This window comes from Haliotis rubra, unplaced genomic scaffold (genome assembly GCF_003918875.1).
Source record: "Haliotis rubra isolate DU_JTF1 unplaced genomic scaffold, ASM391887v1 Scf366, whole genome shotgun sequence".
Lineage (NCBI taxonomy): Eukaryota > Metazoa > Mollusca > Gastropoda > Lepetellida > Haliotidae > Haliotis > Haliotis rubra.
This window is the reverse complement of record NW_025767042.1, coordinates 554,394-574,705: the sequence shown is the minus strand read 5'-3', so window position 1 is coordinate 574,705 and position 20,312 is coordinate 554,394. Positions and strand designations below refer to the sequence as shown.

The following is a 20,312-nucleotide window of genomic DNA, read 5'->3' as shown; positions in this document are numbered from 1 at the left end:
TTCTCCTCTAATGAAGAGTTACATGTAAATTAGAGTTACTCCCCTTTTGTGGCGCTTTTCGAAGCGAGCACGTAAGGAGGTGTAGTGGGTTTTCTGAAAGGCTATACTTGAGAGTTTAGCCTGGTGACCAGTTTTAATCTATATTTCGCTATGTACAGCATATCGATGGCTTTGGTCATATAGAGAGTGACTGTCAAAGTGTCGTTTGGTCGAACAAAACAAGATGCTGCTGCATGGGACGGTGTAGAATAGGTTCGAGAAGAATTTAGGGGCCTTGAATAATTTATGGGTAAGGGGTGATGATGATTTTAAGGGGGTCACCCTGTTTGTTCTGGGGACGTAGGGGGTCATCAATTTTGTACATATGTTTCGGGGGCAGCAATTTTGTACATAAAAATATTTGAAAATTATGTATAAAAACATTGTGTGTGTGTGCATTGATTTTGTACATGACATGCATGGGGTCACTTACTTTGTACATAAATTTTAGGGGGGGTCATTCACATTGTACATGTTCTCCATAAAAAATCATCACACACACACAAAACAACTCTGACTCTGAGGGTGTGGGTTCGAATCCCGGATGGGACTCAACCCAATAAAAGTAGCCTACTAGAATCTGTACTTTACTGAGAAAGTGTAATCCCAAATAGAACATATGTTACATTTGACCACTTTCTTAAATGGCACTGTGTATTTCATAGCTTTCGGCCGTGGGGCCGTGCCAATTAACACTTATCAGAGGGGTACACAAAGTCCGCAGAATAGACTACCAGTTGTCCGACAACTTGCGATTAGGTGCCTGACTCTGAGGGTGTGGGTTCGAATCCCGGATGGGACTCAACCCTATAAAAGTACTAGAATCTGTGCTTTTCGGATATAATGGTCAGTTCTATTTCTTTCTCTATGATGTTTTAAAATCACTGTCCTGGGAGCTATTTTATATCCCTTTCCTAGTAGTTATACTAGTTCCCTGTATGTCACAAAAGGATTACCAGAATAAGTGGCCCGCTCCTCAAATCGATCCTAGCGCTACTTAAAGATGATCATGTTCATTTTTTATTATATTGTATATCGTTGAAAGAAGATACATCTTATGAGCGTATCAGAGCCTTATTAGATACCCTTCCAAGGTGAGGACCAGAGATCTATGGTAGATTTTACCAAGCCCCTGTGAACAGTGGTGAACAAAGAGCCGCTGAAATCAGGCCTACCAAAGAAAACTTTCCCACTGTGCAGAAAAACGCAGAAAAGCGCACATTAATCGTGGAAATAGCAACATAAACACATTACCTCGCTACTGAAACAGTAAAAACTGCAACGAAAAACTATGAAACTGCAACATTTTCATAGCTTTCATAGTAATCAGCGAACTTTGACCTCTACTGCGCATGTGCATTACGATCCGGGCTTCTTTCCAATTTCCGAGCAACCGTGAATCGCCTCGCGTAAAAAAAGTATTAAATATGTCGAAATAATCGCTGTCAGTTGTTTCATACAGATGGAAAGTAAACTAAACAAGTGTGCACACAAGTATCATGATGATAAATGACAAATAACACAACAGAAATACTTTAAAAGAAATGTAACTTTTGTCCAAGCTGGAAAATGTCAACATGCGGTCGAGACTTCCTCTTCCATGTGCGCATGCGCAAAATCGAAGTTGCGGGCTCCTCGTTTTATGATGCAGTGTTAGCGATTTAAAGTTGCCGTTTTCACTGTTTCAGTAGCGAGGTATTATGTTTATGTTGCTATTTCCACGATTAATGTGGGCTTTTCTGCGTTTTTCTGCACAGTGGGAAAGTTTTCTTTGGTAGGCCTGGAAATGATCAGCTGTGATAACGAGACCCTGGTAAAACTTCAAAATCTAAATTATGTCACCTGGACATTGGCGTGAATGTCCCAGTAAAAACATGGGGTGATGAAGAACCAGATTGGCTACCTCGTGTGTTCCTTTTGCAGCGCCAATATGGATATGGCATGTGGAATCATTGACTATTCTTCTGACGTCAGAATGACGTCACCATTCAGCAACTTTCAGCCAACTGTGTTTACCTTGCTTTGATGGTGTTACATTTAATTGTGTTGAACAGTGTCACATGCAAACTAAAACAATGTACTTCAGAGATTTGGACAGTGCAAATGCATTCTCCAAGAGGCTGAACCAGCCAAGCACAAACGCTTTGGCAGATGTGTGAAAGACTTCACCCAGAACGCACTGCGGCATGGTATCTCAGTGGGCTAGCACTATAAAACCAGTTTAAGTCTGGGCTAGTACAAGCAGCCGCACATACACATACACACGCATGCACGTCGTCATATGAGCGAAATATTCTCAAGCACGACGTTAAACCCAATTTCACCTCACCATCTCCCTGTATGTCACAAGAGGATCATCAGAACCAGTGCCCGTTCCTCAAATCGATCGTAGTGCTACTTAAACATGATCTTAACTCCCATACTTTAACATAAACTTACGAAAGTCGTGGCGCTACGATCGCTTCGAGGAACGGGGCCCAGATGGGGTTCCTCATGTGTTCCTTAGCAACCCAATGGATATGACATGTGGAATCATTGACTATTCCATTCAGCAACTTTCATCCAACTGTGTTCACCTTGGATGGTGTTACATTTAATTGTGTTGAACAGTGTTACATGTACACTAAAACAACGTACTAGTACTTTGGAGTTTTGGACAGCATTCTCCAAGAGATTGCACCAGCAGAGATAAAATGTCTTGGGAGACTTTCACTCAGAAAGTACGGGACACTGTCAGTATCGATGTTATGACCAAGGTTTCCCAGAACAATGACTTGACACATATATTAATTCAATCCTATCCTAAGCAGTTAGTTGAAGATAGCCCGTTTGGAGAAAGATGGAGAATAGGAATTGACGTATCTCATCCTGATATTAATCAACCTTGGAAATGGCCAGCGAATATCCTGATGGGGAAAAACACTAATGTATGTCCGGGAACGGTTGTTGAAAATATTGTCCTTGATTTGTTTTGTATGTGAATAAAACCTTTAAAACCTTTTACACGCAGAACAAACGGCCCGTTGACACATATGTCTTATTCGCAATGTTGGTGTAAAATACATTCCGCGATGCCAGGAATCAGGTATTTATTTCCAGACTTGTGGGAACATGAAGTACTTCACAACGTGAATATAACACATGTGTTTCGTATTTAAAAGATATAATTACTACATTGATATTGTTTTGTCCTCTGAAAATAGGCCCCGCCGTGATGTTGCTGGGATATTGCTAAAAGCGGCGTAAAACCCAACTCAGTCAGTCAGTCTGAAAATATAATCTCTTAAATCATAGATATGAAAGGCACAAACATCCTCTATTCTGTAGAACCAGACAGCCAACATCCATAACTGATTCATTTAAAAGATTGAAAATAGAAATAGAGTTCCAGTTTGAGGAAAGCCCGCGAAACAGGAAATCTACTACCGGTACTGAAAAGGCAATAAATCGGAAAAGAAAAACTTCTTAGAAGGCTCTGTGTTTTCCCCACTGACGCCATGCTATCAACTATTAAATCTACTTCGCAACAATATCGGACGAACTACCCGTTGTGTGAACGCATATCCAACTTTGAAAAGCAACAATGCCACCGTGAAGTTTGTTGCGTCAGTACGTAATAAGAAAGACATTACTTTGCTGGTGAGTTCCACTTCAGCTGAATGGGTATGTTCTCAACTTTAGTCAATGTCTTTTTCACCTTCGATCAACAAATCCTGGCACAGTCAAGGGACGTAACTACTGGTGGTGGGTATTGCAGAGAACTTTCATATTGCGATGCGAAAGCATGTATTGCGATATGTATTGCAATATATTGCGTGAAGTATTTTTACACAAAAACTACTTATAATCGAGGAAATGCTTGATTTATAGAGCAAATACACAGCAAAATCACTATGCTTGATTAAGCTTTAATAACAACTTTTATTCAAAATAATTAAAAATTATTAAAAATAAAAATGTGAATAATATTTGGCACAAATGGAAAAAGGAAATATCCAAAGATTTCCGAGTGTTACGAAGTTTTCCGAATGCAAGTCAAAATACCGGTTTTCGATCAGCGTATCGCAATACGTATCGTTTTCATGTCTGAACCGGTAAATACCGGTAAACCGGTTATATTGCGCAGCGCTAGTAACTACGGCTAACGAATTTCAACAACTTGTTCCTGTGCCCAGTACATCCTGGTTCCCGGGCCTCTCATTAGTTTATATAGAATAATAGAGGCCCGGGAACCAGGATATGCCCAGTACAGATAACAAATCAAACGACAATATTACTGTCATTTGAGTGAAAGATTTCAACCGCAACGTAATCCCTGTATCTCACTGTACCTGAACCACATTAATTCCCTTGCTCAGCCCTTTCTGCAAATGATAAAGATCAAATGAAGCAAGTCTAGATTTTCTCAGTTCTGAATCTTCCACCACACCGGGGCTCCTTTTCAGTTTAAAAGGATTAATTTGTTTCTATCAAAATTATATATATTCAGGGACTAAGCGTCAGTATATCGCCCGTATTCCAGGACTGGGACGAAAAGTCAACGAAGCAGCCGTAAAATATAGCCTGAAAATTCCATCCTCACCTCACCGTCCCATTTAGGTGCCATTTGATTGCTTCATTGTTTCATGTTATCAGGGAGAATAGAAGATTATGTATGCTGTAGTCTATCCCTGATGTTATCTAATTCGTCTTGGCAAATCTAATTATAGGAATCCTGACACACACCCCCTCTCGCCCTCCAATCCCCCACCCGAACATACATAAAATTAAAAGTCAGTCAGTCAGTTAATAAGTAAATAGTACAATTCCTCATCCAATCGCCAGCAGGGCGGTGGTGTAGCCCAGTTGTTAGAGCGTTCGTTCGTCACGCCGAATACCCGGGTTCGATTCCCCAGATTGGTACAATGTGTGAAGCCCATTTCTGGTGTCCCCTGCCGTGATATTGTTGGAATATTGCTAAAAGCGGCCTAAAACTAAACATCACCCCACAGCGTTACATAAGCATCGATCATGGTATAAAAGTCTCCCTTCGTATTTTCTAGTTAGGCACCACGTACCAATTGTGGTGGATCCCCACATGACATGGCAGGGATTGGCGTACAGATTAAACCTGTTCACTCTACATCCACGACCTGCCGCAGTACCATCGCCTTGAAGGTATCTGTTGCCCAAGCCCAGCATCCCTAAGCCCATGGTAATGGCGGTAATCGGAAATCAATAATTAAATTGGCATTTCTGTCGTCACACTTTCGTAACATACATATAACACGGTAGAAAAGTTACGGTTTCTTCGCTTGCTCGATTTCTCATTCATCTCATCTCATCTCATCTCATCTCATCTCATCTCATCTCATCTTTCATTCATTCATTCATTCGGTTCATTCATTCATTCATTTTCATTCATTCATTCATTCTTTCATTCATTCATTCATTCATTCATTCATTCATTCATTCATTCATTCATTACAATACGCCCTTTTCAAGTCTTTTGATTTAGACTGAATTGACAATGGGTTTGTATTAATGAACTGGTTTGACTCTTTTTCTCACCCGTGAAGATCCCGGTTAGAATTGGCCTTTAGCACCCCATACTTATTGTAAAAAAGCTACTAAAGAGATTGTTTACATGATTTGGTCTTTTTATTTACGCCGCACTCAAAATATTTCAGCTACATGAAGGCGGTCTCTGAATATTCGAGTCTGGACCAGAACATCCAGTGATCAATAGCATCAGCATCGCTCTACGCAATTGGGATACGATAACGTGTCAACCTAGTCAGCGAGAATAACAACCCGATCCCGTTAGTCGCTTTTACGACAATTGTGGGTAGCTGAATTCTTACCTGATCTTCACGGGTTTATCAGTACAAGAAAACTGCTGGATTTCAAATTTCAAATCATGATTTGTATGGGACATGCGCTTCGAGGCTATGCTTTGGATTTAGAGGCCAGAGGGAAAAAGCTAAGGGGAAAGTCAGACCGAGGGCACAATTACTTTCCCTCCCCTTCTCTCCTCGCGTCCTACAATCCCAGACATAACCGGATGTTTATAAATATCAGCAAATAACGATCAAACATGTCAGAAAACTTTTGAGAAAATATTTCAAGTATCGGTCTACACATATTGACTGCTATTTCCCAGAAAGTGGACTCGCCCGGGAAACAATCAGATTCCGACTTGCAATGAATTTCTCGTGACAACAAAGTGCCCCCAGATATATTTCTTTGATAAAAATGCAGTATTTTTTAAAAATGAAATCCAGATTGGATTAAACATCTCAGTTTATGATCAAATTACGAAGTATGCAAAACTACACATTATAACATATACTAATTAGAATTTGAGAGAACGACTTCCATATGTTTTTCTTGTGTACCTCCTGGACTTAGTGGCCGAGTTGGTCGCTCGTTCGGTATCACTCCAATCCTGTAGGCGTTCGAGTCCCACTAGTTAATTAGTAGACCAACGCATAGTCTCTGAATATATATAGTTTTGATTGTAGCAAATAATCCCATGTAACATTGAAAAAGAGCCCCTGTGAGAGATTGGAAATTCTGAGCCTGAAGAAATCTAGACTTGCTTCATTTAGGGCTTTAGCATTGCAGGGAGGGCTAGGCAGTAGGGAAAACAACTTGGATCAGGGACTGTGAGACAGATTAGATAATTAGGTACGATACGGTATTTTAGAGGTAGATGCTTGACGTACCAGGTATAGAATACGTTAGTACGGTTATATAGAAATACTTCAGTACGTCAGCTCAGAATATAATAACCACTGTCATTAAAGATACATGAGACCCGTGAAGATTCGCTGATTTTCGTTGGCACATGTCATCGATGCTCGATGGTCATGCTGTTGATCACTGGATTGTCTGGTCCAGACTCGATTTACTCGATTTATAGCTGGAATATTGCTGAGTGCGGCGTTAAACAACAAACAAAAAACAAAACGAAAGTACGTGATGGTATGGGTATTAAAAATAACGATGACGGGTGGCTCAAACTTCATTACGTCTTTAAGCCTCAAGTTTAGTTGAACCTGGCAATAGAGATGAACAGAGATCATTATACGGAAACCTGAAACTAACAAAATCAGTAGGTGACGTCAACCAAGGTTTTTACAACAGTTTATTCAATATTTAACACTAAGGGCAATGTTTACACAGCACACAGTTAAACAAGTCACCGGGCCTGACCACCTGATCCCATCGTGTCGGTTTAACTTCACTGTGCCTGTCGTGGAGTCGTGGTACGTCGAAACAGGGGACACCAGAAACGGGCTCCACACATTGTACCTATGTAGGGAATCAAACCAGGGCTTAGCCGTGACGAGCGAACAATTTAATCACTAGGCTACCCCATTGCCCCTTTGATTTTATGAAATGGTGTTAATTCAATTGGTCTATAATATATAACACATGCAGTGAGCGTTTAATTGTTCTTTTCTTTATTAGATTAGTAGGAATAAACGGATTAATCCCATGTCAACAGTCTATTGTTACTCTAATCACCAACAATAGTGCAGGTACTAGGTGTATATTGTAGCATGTTTCGAGTATTATTTTTAGTTAATTCTTAATTAAGAATATTTATATCCATGCTTTATATCCTACTTAAAGCTCACAAGGGATGCTCACAGCGCCAACAATCTGATTATTGTTACCCCGGATAACCCAAGCTGTGAGGCGCTAGAAGGTTATAGTCACATGACTCATCCCACCGGGTACCCATTTTCTGATGGGTGAACAGAGGCTATTTTGAACAAACTCACTTGCCTAAGGTGAGACCACATGTATCATGTGTGCTTCTTTGTGGGGCAGGACTGAAGTACTAGAAACTCTCAGGAGTCAAGCTGCCAAACACGGTTACCCATTCAAGGACTCTCCGCGCCCAACGTTGCTTAAAGGTCACATGCAACGTAAAACACAACTTTGCAGATTCTGATACCTTTCGGTATGGACGTACCGAAACAAATAATCAAAAATGCAAATTCAAGTTATAAAGTTGAAAAATAACGCGATGAAAAAAACCGCGCGAAATCGGAGTTCAAACGATTCACTAATTTTCCCCGAAAATTTCGGGGGAAAACGGGTTTCAACAGCTGGGCTGCGCTCATAGCATGTGCGCAGTGAAATAGGTTCGCGCAACTTGGAAGCGGGCTGTCTGGTGAATACTCGGTGAAGGCTTTGGTGTGAGCTATTTTCATAATGTTTTGTTGATATCTCACAGGCGCGAGCTTTTTATATGTTATGACAGTAAATAAACTGTTTATAATTTCATTTGTCTATTTCACCACACGTTCTTCTTACCAAGTCACTTTCTCAGTTCGATACTTAAAAGCAATGTCATTATTTAGCGTTGACAGAATTACTAACTGTGATATAGATATGTCGTTGTCACAGACAAAACTCAATGTCTTGTTTTATTGACACCTGTGTGTCTGCCTGCCTGTCTGCTAATGACAATATTCAATACACAACTGCGATCACTGACCACATGCAATTTGAACTTAACACCAATCAGGCTATACACCATAAACAAAACGCATTGATTTATGGCCCGAGTTCGGTCTCTGTCACATTATGTAATTACACAGACAGGCAGGTGTGATAGTTGAACACATGACATGTTATGATGTCTGTTGATTGCAAAATGTTATACACAAAAAATTAGCATGTATTTACAAAACCCAACATCTCTATATATACACACACAATGAGCTGTGAGGGCGGCATCTGCAAATGAACCAGCCGTTACACTTGAGTGCACACCCACCCGCTCTGACTGGGTTCGGTATCCCGGCTGCTTCGTGACCTGAACTCTATGCACAGGACCACACGTCATCTCTAACATCTCCCCCCAGAATAGGGGCGGGGGATCAGTCTTGTTAAATCGTTCGTTCGTACGCCGCAGACCCGGGTTCGATTCCCCACATGGGTACAACGTGTGACGCCCGTTTTATGTACCTCCACCATGATGCTGCTAGAATATTGCTAAAAACGGCATAAAACCAGATTCACTCACTCTCCCAGCACCCACGTGGTCAATATCACGTCAGCCTGTGGAGGTTGTTGAAAAAGGTGAGTTTGTAAATTAATTCCGTGTTATTGTCAAATGACTGGTCCCTGAAACAGTCTTATCAATGCATGTTAACACTGGTGAATGTTGACAAGCTCACTGTTGAACACCGACACTATCATCATGTGATGGATATGTTATCTTGCCTTCACCAGCACCTACATGGTACTTCGATAACGGAGGACGCTAATATTACAGCTCCACATCCAGGACAGTGTATATATGTAAGTATTCAAACTGCGTATTTATAATTCACTCCAATGGTACAAACCCACTGTGAAATACGCGAACCCGGAAGTGAGTTGTGTTGTGAGGGCGTATACAAACAAGCAACGGTGAGGTGAGGTGAAATTGGGTTTAACGTCGTGCTTGAGAATATTTCGCTCATATGACGACGTGCATGCGTGTGTATGTGTATGTGCGGCTGCTTGTACTAGCCCAGACTTAAGCTGGTTTTATAGTGCTAGCCCACTGAGATACCATGCCGCAGTGAAGCATATATACCACACTCAGACACATTATACTGACTCCGAGCTGACCAGTCCTTGTTGTACCCATTAATGTCGAGCGCCAGGCAGGGACCAACAAGTACCATATTTTAACGTCTTTTGGTATGACGCGGTCGGGGATCGAACCCACGACCTTCCGCTCTCCGGGCGGACGCTCTAACCACTAGCGGAGGCGGTCAAGCAACGGACATAATCCTAGTATTGTAAGGACTCAGACACTCGACGTGCTGGTATGTTTCGTAAGAACTTAGTTGACCCAGGACGTCAGTCAACTAAAGGGGAACGAATCGATGTGGGGAACTACGGTGTGAGTGAGTTGGTGTGTTTGGTATATATGCAGTATTCCATCAATATCACGGTGGGGACACCAGAAATGGGCTTCACACATTGTACCCATGTGGGCTCATGTGAATCCATCTTCGGCGTGGCGAGCGAACGCTTTAACCACTAGCCTACTCACCGAGCTACGGCCATTGGGCACGACAGAAGTATATGGCTATGAGTTCGAATATCGGTTCGACAGTACCACACCCATGATTTTCTCCCAAGTTGTTAACGTCTGAGATATGCATTACTTCAAGCACACAATTGCGCAGATCGATGCTGTTGATCACTGGATTGTCTGGTCCAGACTCGATTATTTACAGACCGCCGCCATATAGCTGGAATATTGTTGAGTGCGGCGTAAAACTAAACTCACTCACTCATAGTTGATATAACCGGAATACCATTCCAAACGGCGTTAAGCAAAACTCACGCACTTGTGATATATTCGGCGTTGGGGTAGCCCATTGTCGAAAGCATTCGCTCATGAGACTGAAGACCCGGGTTCGCATCCCCACGTGGGTTGAATGTGTGAAGCCCATTTCTGATGGACGTCCTCCGCAAGGATATTGCTGGAATATTGCTAAAAGCGGTGTAAAACCATACTCAAACACTTGAAAGCATTTGACAGGAATAGTCATTGCTTGCAAATGTGTATAATCACCCAGTTGGCGGAAGTGTAGAATCACCCAGTTGGCGGAATGGGTAGAATCACCCAGTTGGCGGAATGGGTAGAATCACCCAGTTGGCGGAATGTGTAGAATCACCCAGTTGGCGGCTGTTGGGGTTGTCGGTGAGAGCAGCGTAACAAACCAGCTATGCTGGATGTAGTTAAAAACTTAACGCATCGATGGTCAGCATAGGTGACGTGTTAGTGCACACCGACGTCGTCGAACGTTGCTCACTATGTCAATCCCTAATAACTGAAATAACAATCAAAGCAACGTTAAACCGACGTCACCGACTCAATTTCAAACTGTATTCTTCAACAGATCCATAGTTTCGAGGGGTTATCATCACGGTCCAGCTTTAAAACGCTTGTTGAACTGAATGTGTTAATGCAGTTCAAACTGTTAGTGGGGCGGTGGGGTAGTCTAGTGGTTAAAGCGTTGGCTCTGTGATGTACGGGGTGTTTCTGGTGTCCCCGCATTGGGAATACTTGCTAAAAGCGGCGTAAAATAATCAGATCCTGTTAGTTCTGTGATATACGGGTGTTGCTGGAGCATTGGTACTTCGGGCATAATAGATCCTGGGTACCTCGGTGAGGGTATATACTTGGTATCTCGGTAAGAGTGAGTGAGTGAGTTTAGTTTTAGGTCGCCTACAGCAATATTCCAGCTATATGGCGTCGGACTGTAAATAATCGAGTCTGGACCAGAAAATCCAGTGATAAGTTAATTCGTCAGATCGTCAGAATTCGGAACATGAGACTGATGTGTTTTTCATCTCTTCCGGGAGTAAACGGGTTACTGCGTACTAGTATATCGCACAGATAGGGATTTCCTGTGAGTAAGCAATAAACGCCGCCTGACAGGTTAAGCCACTCTGTTTGTTTTCACTGCTATTAGTGGCGGCCAAAGAGACAGCTGGCAGTTCCGGCAATTACTGATTGCGCGAATAATTGACCGCGCGATGTAGTCTAAACTGTCAATTCCGCGAAAATTGCACCACGCGAAAATAAGTACGTTTACAGTATATGGCGGCGGTCTGTAAATAATCGAGTCTGGACCAGACAATCCAGTGATCAACAGCACGAGCATCGATCTACGCAATTGGGATACAATGACATGTGTCAATCAAGTCAGCGAGCCTGACCACCCGATCCCGTTAGTGGCCTCGTACGACAAGCATGGGTTGTTTAAGATCAATTCTAACGCGGATCTTCACGGGTCATCTCGGTAAGAAGAGGTCCTGGGTACCTCTGTTAGAATAGGTTATTGATATCCCGGCTGCAATAGGCCCTTGGTTTCACTGTTTGAAAAGATCTTGGGTTCCTCGGTTAGAACAGGTCCTTGGTACCTCGGTTGGAACAGTACCTGGATTAGAATAGGTCCTTGGTACCTCGGTTGGAACAGTACCTGGATTAGAATAGGTCCTTGGTACCTCGGTTGGAACAGTACCTGCATTAGAATAGGTCCTTGGTATCTCGGTTACAAAAGGCCCGTGTTACCTCGGTTAGATAAAGTCCTTCGTACCTCGATTAAAACTTAGGAAGGGGTCTCCAGGGACCTATGCTTGTCGTAAAAGACAATTTAATGCTTGTTATGCATCAGGTGGTCAGCCTCAGTTGCCCTTTGACGTGTATTCTTTCCCTGACTGTGTTGAGCCGTCCTCATAATATCAAGCATGGGTATGTCTGATTTAGAGTAACTGGAATACTGCGCTTTAACGACAAAAAAACAGACTTTGATGATTACCAGGTTTAATTAACGGTCTTTCCCCACAGCTGTGAGCGGCTACGATGGCAGTGTTGCTGTTGCTGATGGTGACGCTGATGTCACATGTCCTGCCTTCGTATCAACTCGGTGGAGGATGCATCGCTGAACAACTTCACTCCAGAGATGAAATTGAACGGACCTACCAACTCCAGTTTCCAGTGAGCGTCTCCCCGAGTGTACAAGCTGTACACCTCGCTCTCAAAGGTACAACAGCCATGCGTGTCACGTGGTTAAACCCAACCACTTGGTCGTCGGATGCGGAATACACACCCGTATGTATGTACGGTTTAACAGTTACCTCCCTTGGCGTTAATGCCACCGGTGAAGCCTATTCCTATCCTGACGGCATGTTTCTCTGGGTCCTGAACACCGCCATCTTGAATCTGACGTCACTTCCGTCTCCTACAGGGGTTTACTATTACAGATGTGGAGATCCGCAGTTCGGATATAGCAGCGTCTTAAATTTTACACTTCAGTCTCCAAATGCAAGGAACGCGACACAAGACAATTTGGAGTCACTCCGTACTAACACGTGGTCGAGATGACCACCGCTGCACCGGCAATAGCGGTAGTGGCCGACATGGGCGTGAAGAAAGGCGAGGACACAATGGCGTCTATTACCAATCATGTCAACACTGGGGAGGTCCAACTTCTTGTTCACGCCGGTGACATCAGCTACGCCGACAAGTTCGGCGGCGACAACCACAACAACAGCGAGGTGTGGGTTGAGTACATGAACCAACTGCAACCTATAGTGTCACGTGTCCCCTACATGGTTGCCCCTGGCAACCACGAGGCTCAGTTTGACTTCGCGGCGTATTTGAACTGGCTAAAGATGCCATCTGAAGAAAGCGGATCGGATTCACCATTCTGGTACTCCTTCGACTACATGGGCATCCATTTCGTTGCCTACTCCACCGAGCACGACTTCAGCCCCAATTCTACGCAGTATCTGTGGATGGAGCAGGATCTGAGGAAGGCCAATGAGAACAGAGACAACGTTCCGTGGGTCATGGTGTTTGGCCACCGCCCTCTCTACTGTACCAGCATCGTCTGTATAGAGAGGTAAGATAAAGATTGTGTTAGCCAGTTCTATTGTCCCATTGTCATCTCCATAGAGAGGCGGGGCTCCCAGTGTAAGGCCAGATTGTGTTAGTCAGTTCTACTGAACCACTGTCGTCTGTATAGAGAGTTGTCCCAGAATAAGGTGAGATAGTGTAGGGCCACTCTGCTGTCTGACATTGTTGTCTGTATAAAGAGGTGAGTTGTCCCAGAATAAGGTGAGATAGTGTAAGGACACTCTGCTGTCTGACATTGTTGTCTGTATAAAGAAGTGAGTTGTCCTAGAATAAGGTCAGATAGTGTAGGGCCACTCGGCTGTCTTACATTGTTGTCTGTATAAAGAGGTGAGTTGTCCCAGAATTAGGTCAGATAATGTTGGGCCTCTCTGCTGTCTGACATTGTTGTCTGTATAAAGAGGTGAGTTGTCCCAGAATTAGGTCAGATAGTGTAGGGCCAATCTGCTGTCTGACATCGTTGTCTGTATAAAGAGTTGAGTTGTACCCAGAATTAGGTCAGATAGTGTTGGGCCACTCTGCTGTCTGACATTGTTGTCTGTATAAAGAGGTGAGTTGTCCCAGAATTAGGTCAGATAGTGTTGGGCCACTCTGCTGTCTGACATCGTTGTCTGTATAAAGAGGTGAGTTGTCCCAGAATTAGGTCAGATAGTGTTGGGCCACTCTGCTGTCTGACATTGTTGTCTGTATAAAGAGGTGAGTTGTCATAGAATTAGGTCAGATAGTGTTGGGCCACTCTGCTGTCTGACATTGTTGTCTGTATAAAGAGGTGAGTTGTCCCAGAATTAGGTCAGATAGTGTTGGGCCGCTCTGCTGTCTGACATTGTTGTCTGTATAAAGAGGTGAGTTGTACCCAGAATTAGGTGAGATAGTGTAGGGCCACTCTGCTGTCTGACATTGTTGTCTGTATAAAGAGGTGAGTTGTCCAAGAATTAGGTCAGATAGTGTTGGGCCACTCTGCTGTCTGACATTGTTGTCTGTATAAAGAGTTGAGTTGTCCCAGAATAAGGTGAGATAGTGTAGGGCCGCTCTGCTGTCTGACATTGTTGTCTGTATAAAGAGTTGAGTTGTACCCAGAATTAGGTCAGATAGTGTTGGGCCGCTCTGCTGTCTGACATCGTTGTCTGTATAAAGAGGTGAGTTGTCCCAGAATAAGGTCAGATAGTGTAGGGCCACTCTGCTGTCTGACATTGTTGTCTGTATAAAGAGGTGAGTTGTACCCAGAATTAGGTCAGATAGTGTTGGGCCGCTCTGCTGTCTGACATCGTTGTCTGTATAAAGAGGTGAGTTGTCCCAGAATAAGGTTAGATAGTGTAGGGCCACTCTGCTGTCTGACATTGTTGTGTGTATAAAGAGGTGAGTTGTCCCAGAATTAGGTCAGATAGTGTTTGGCCACTCTGCTGTCTGACATTGTTGTCTGTATAAAGAGGTGAGTTGTCCCAGAATTAGGTCAGATAGTGTAGGGCGACTCTGCTGTCTGACATTGTTGTCTGTATAAAGAGGTGAGTTGTCCTAGAATAAGGTCAGATAGTGTTGGGCCACTCTGCTGTCTGACATTGTTGTCTGTATAAAGAGGTGAGTTGTCCCAGAATTAGGTCAGATAGTGTAGGGCCACTCTGCTGTCTGACATCGTTGTCTGTATAAAGAGGTGCGTTGTCCCAGAATTAGGTCAGATAGTGTTGGGCCGCTCTGCTGTCTGACATTGTTGTCCGTATAAAGAGGTGAGTTGTACCCAGAATTAGGTCAGATAGTGTTGGGCCGCTCTGCTGTCTGACATCGTTGTCTGTATAAAGAGGTGAGTTGTACCCAGAATTAGGTCAGATAGTGTTGGGCCGCTCTGCTGTCTGACATTGTTGTCTGTATAAATAGGTTAGTTGTCCCAGAATTAGGTCAGATAGTGTTGGGCCACTCTGCTGTCTGACATTGTTGTCTGTATAAAGAGGTGAGTTGTACCCAGAATTAGGTCAGATAATGTTGGGCTACTCTGCTGTGTGGCAGTGTCGTCTGTATAGAGAGGTAAGTTGTACTCACAGTAAGGCACGCTGTACTACTTTTGGGCGATAAAAGCAAGATTGTAATTTAGGTGTTTTTCCATGGACAGAAGTGTGGCGCTAGAGAGGTAGTACACCCACCGAAGGGGCTGGCCATTAAGAGACAACCACTGAGGTGCTTCAGTTGGGCCTCCACTTACATTTCCAGATCTTCAATGAGAACTGGGCAGGTCTTCGTGCGACATGTAGCGCTTCCTCCTGACTAAGGAGGGCTTGACGTGAGGGGGATATTTAAATGGCTTACTTCTATAGGCATTTAAAGGAATCCTCGCCCACTTTCATCTCGCAGACAATTTTACTGAATGATTTTAGCGCTGTGATCAATTGCATTTCACCCAGTTGAATTGAATAAATGCTCAAAGGATCGTTGTGGTTTACATCAAAGTTAGACTGACGGTCTGTTCAGTATCTTGTTTTAAGTAACTTTATGGAGTTGTAATCATCGAATGTTATGTTATGTGTACAGTACAACTGGTATGTTTAGCTCACCTAACCAAAACCGAATTGTCCGTATTGGATGATGTCTAGCATATGATCTGAATGAGATTTATTCATAGCATTAAACATTTTAGTGAGTGAGTTAAAACTTGAAGTCACATCGGCAGTATTTAAGCCATATCGTGGCTATGAAAGTTATATACATTCTAGCTAACCTGATTGAAATTCAACTGAACTTATGTTAGGGGCCGTTATGTCACTGTTCCCACAATGATGAATTTGCTTTGCATAAGAAGTTTGAAACCCGTGCGCATCCGGTTTAGAATTGGTCTTCAGCAACCCATGCTTATCTCAAGAGGCGACTAACGGGATCGGGTGGTCATGCTCACTGACTTGGCTGACACGCGTCATCGTATCCCAGTAGATCGATAACTGGATTGTCTGGTCCAGTCTCGATCATTTCCAGACCGCCGCCATATAGCTGGAATATTGCTGAGTGCGGCGTTAAACAACAAACAAACAAACAAACATAAGAGGTTCGAGTCCGATTTTCAGTATATCCACGAGAACCATGTTGAAAATCTATTTCTGGTCATTACCGAGTCATTGTTGTTCCTGGTGCAATAAATGTTTCCGTTTTTAGTGATATTTTACATTTTTATCTTAATTTGGCCTTTGATCTTTCACCATTCTCTTTAATTCTCTCCAAATTCATATCCTAACAATGTAATCATCTCCTCAGAAACCACTTAACCAGTAAAGGTGAAGGTTCAGCTGTTTGGCACTACCAGTGATGGGTATGCGCAAGGGTTTCAAATCAGATTTTCAATATGGCTTCTGCAGCCATGTTGAAAAACTTATTCATGGACACACAAATTTTGTGCTGAAATGTAATGCTGCCAAATGTACAAATGTAGTTTATAGTTTAGTTGGCGGACAACTGTGCTACAGCAGGAGTTTTGACGAAGGACGTTTAACAAAAACACACCTGTTAAACATGTTTGTTTTAACAAGATGGCGGTGGGTTAGCCTGGTAGTCAAAGCCGAAGACCCGTGTTCGATGCTCCTCATGGGTACAATGTGTGAAGCCCAATTCTTGTGTTCATCGCCGTTACATTGATGGAATATTGCTAAAAGCGGCGTAAAACTAAACTCACTCACTAGTGTTTTAAGAGTTCGCTCCTCACACCGAAGAGCCGAATGCGACTCCCCGCGTGCGTGCAATGTGTGAAGCCCATGTCTGGTGTCCAAGCCCTGATATTGCAGGAATATTGCTACAGGCGGCGTAAAACAATAATCACTCACTTTAAGAAGGACTTGTTTTTGCTGAGAGCGTCGTTTAGCACCAACCAAACCAACCATAAACCTATGATCATGGTTCCTCTCCGTCATTGTGTTTCTTGGTGTGTCATGCTCGTGGGTTTTACCAAAGTGGTAAGCTTTTAAGACGAGCTACTTTTCAGGTTTCCATCACGCCGTGATGTAACCTTAATACTGGTCAAAGGGGCGTTTAATTCACTCACTCACTCACTCACTCTTTCAGGTGCGACATAGAGGCTCCACGTTTCCGTGCCAACCTCGAGGACCTCCTCTACTACCAGAATGTCGACATCTACATGAGCGGCCACAACCACCAGTACGAACGCTCCTACCCTGTGTACAAGAAGCGTATATCCCAGAGGGACTACACCAACTCCCTGTCCCCCGTCTACATCGTCAACGGCGCTGCGGGTACGTTACGTATTATGTTCTCCATTGTGGAGAGCATCTTCGATTATCGGCCAGGGAATTCCCATTCTGTTAAATATACCGGACCCATTCGCAAGCATAGTTTCGTTTCGGAAGTGACGTCACAATGTCCATGTCCGGTCTCTAACATTTTGCAGTTCTTTCGCTCGTGGGTCCAGAAAACTTGGGACGGCTAATATTAGCATATTAATTTGGCTGAAACCGGAGCTATAGTGACGATTGCATACTTATTTATAACATTGACTTTCTTGTCTGAATGACAACCGACTTGTATCAACCAAGTCAGAAAGCCTGACCACCCGATCCCGTTAGTCGTCTCTTACAACAAACATGGGTTGCTGGAGACCAATTCTAACCCGGATCTTCACAGGTCACCAGAATGTATCCCTGTGTGATGATAGGTGTACTGACTACTCACAGTGGTACAATGTGTCCATTGCCATGATATTGCTGGACAATTGCGTAACACGACACATTATTATAAAACCCCAACTTTTTCTCCAACATGATACATCTACACAAGGGTGGTAGCATCAGGTTGATATTCTGACAATCCAATCAGCATGTTGTTCATATAGGGGCGGTGGGGTAGCCTAGTGGTTAAAGCGTTCGCTCGTCACGCCGAACACCCGGGTTCGATTTCACTGATCGGTACAATGTGTGAAACCCATTTCTGGTGTCCCCAGTCGTGATATTGCTGGAATATTGCTAAAGGCGGCGTAAAACTATACTCACTCACTTGCTCATAGAGCGAAACTTTCAGCTCCTCTGAGCAACTGAATTCTGGATCTCTAAACGATTATTAACGGGAAGTTCGATATGTGAATAATAAAGGCTGTACTGTTATATACCTATTGATATTTATCACACGCTGTCTTTCCTGATATCCCTTTATCTACAGCCAAAAGTGAGTACTTTCCTTGGAAAATTTGTGTCTGTTTCCTTCTGTGTTTATCGATATTCGGAATCGAGGGGGTGAAGAAGTGAAGTCGAATCGTTTTGAAAGCTAACGTCTGATTATCTCATTAACCCTGCAATTAGACAGGGCAGTCAAAGTTTTCTCAGGAAGGTTTGTCTGATCACCACACTATCGGATTGACGTGATACCCACCTCTGTTCATTAACTGTCGGGTGTGTTCGTGATAGGCGGAAATAGTGCCTGTAAATCTCGCGAGGCGCTACTTCTAAGGTGGTTACCTTTAGCGCGCGCCAACTTGCAATATGCGAGACGGGACCCAGCTTACTTCCGGTACCAGATTTCCGGTGACATGCGTATATTCAGTTCTTGCTTGACCGCCAAATATGACTTTACTAGACCGGACCAAGTGTACGACCATGCTTAGCTGTCACAGCTGTTGACATTCGTAATAATTTGGTAATGGTTAGATCGGAAATTTGTTATTCCTGCAAGGATAATCTGTTCCTTACTGTCAACTGACAACCATGAGACCATCCGAAAAGGTATGAAACGTTGTTTGTCACCGGAAGTACTAAGGTCTCGCGAAATGCCGTGACCTACTTACGGCCCACATAGGAGTACGTTTGTTATGTGTTCATTGCTATTTTACAAACTCTTTGTTCAATGTTAATCACGGATGTGACTTTTAGAATGCCTTTACCCCTATGAAATATTGTCGTTAGTATTCTCTTTTAATGAGATTGAACCTAACAATGGCGGTTGTGTAGCCTAGTAGTTAAAGCATTCGCTCTTCACGCCGAAGGTCCGGGTTCGATTTTCCACATGGGTACAAATTTGTGAAGCCCATTTCTGGTGTCCCCCGCCGTGATGTTGCAGGAACATTGTTAAAAGCGGCGTAAAACCATACTCATTCACTGAACCTAACATTTCAACAACATTTCCCCTTCCTGTTGCAGGAAACCCGGAACTGAATGACCCAACCTTCATGCCCTTCGTGAAGTGGCGGGCATTCGACGAGGCGACGTTCGACACCGGGTACCTGCTGATGCGCCCATCCAGGTGGCAGATACAGTTCGAGTACATCCTCAGCAAGTCCAACAGGGTCGTCGACACCTTCACCATGTCAAAGACCCCGTACTGACTACAAGCGAATCAACTACAATCCTTCCTTGACTATCTAATGCATCACTTCTTTTATAATGATTAACACCCGAGATTCTTTAGACTCTTTTCGAAAGATGCAACCCTCCGTAGCTGCTATATCTGACTACAGAATACCTCTCGTTGGAGAGGATAAAAATATTGGACGGTATTTGTAGTTTAATCGAAGATAACCAGTAATCATCACCATAGTTACGTTTATGAAATCGGCTATTCAAATAGAATTATTTTTAAAAACTAAATGTCTGTTTTACTGAATAAATAACTGTTTTACTGAATATTTCAGACAAAATAAAGAATGCTTACACCCGTGTCCGTGCTAAAGTGAAACAACGAAAAGCGGATAGATGTATTGTATATATAGGTATCATAGGTATCAGATAAGATATCACATGTAATATCGATGAGTACTTCACAGGCGACCGTTTTCAGCCTAGTAATGTTTGTACCTGTGAAGATCCGGGTTAGAACTGATCTTCAGTAACCCATGCTTGTCGTAAGAGACGACTGGGGACCGGGTGGTAAGTCT

At 43.2% G+C, this 20,312-nt stretch overlaps 1 protein-coding gene across 1 annotated transcript; it reads left to right on the top strand.

Annotated features, from left to right (window-relative positions):
- The first annotated feature begins 9,141 nt into the window (after positions 1–9,141).
- On the top strand, positions 9,142–20,094 carry LOC124285691 (probable purple acid phosphatase 20). Its single transcript, XM_046721967.1, is given in 5 exon segments — positions 9,142–9,342; positions 12,398–12,917; positions 12,920–13,454; positions 17,498–17,685; positions 19,579–20,094. Coding segments are annotated over 4 exon segments (1,413 nt in total). The 5' UTR covers positions 9,142–9,342; positions 12,398–12,412; the 3' UTR covers positions 19,764–20,094.
- The last annotated feature ends 218 nt before the right edge of the window (positions 20,095–20,312 follow it).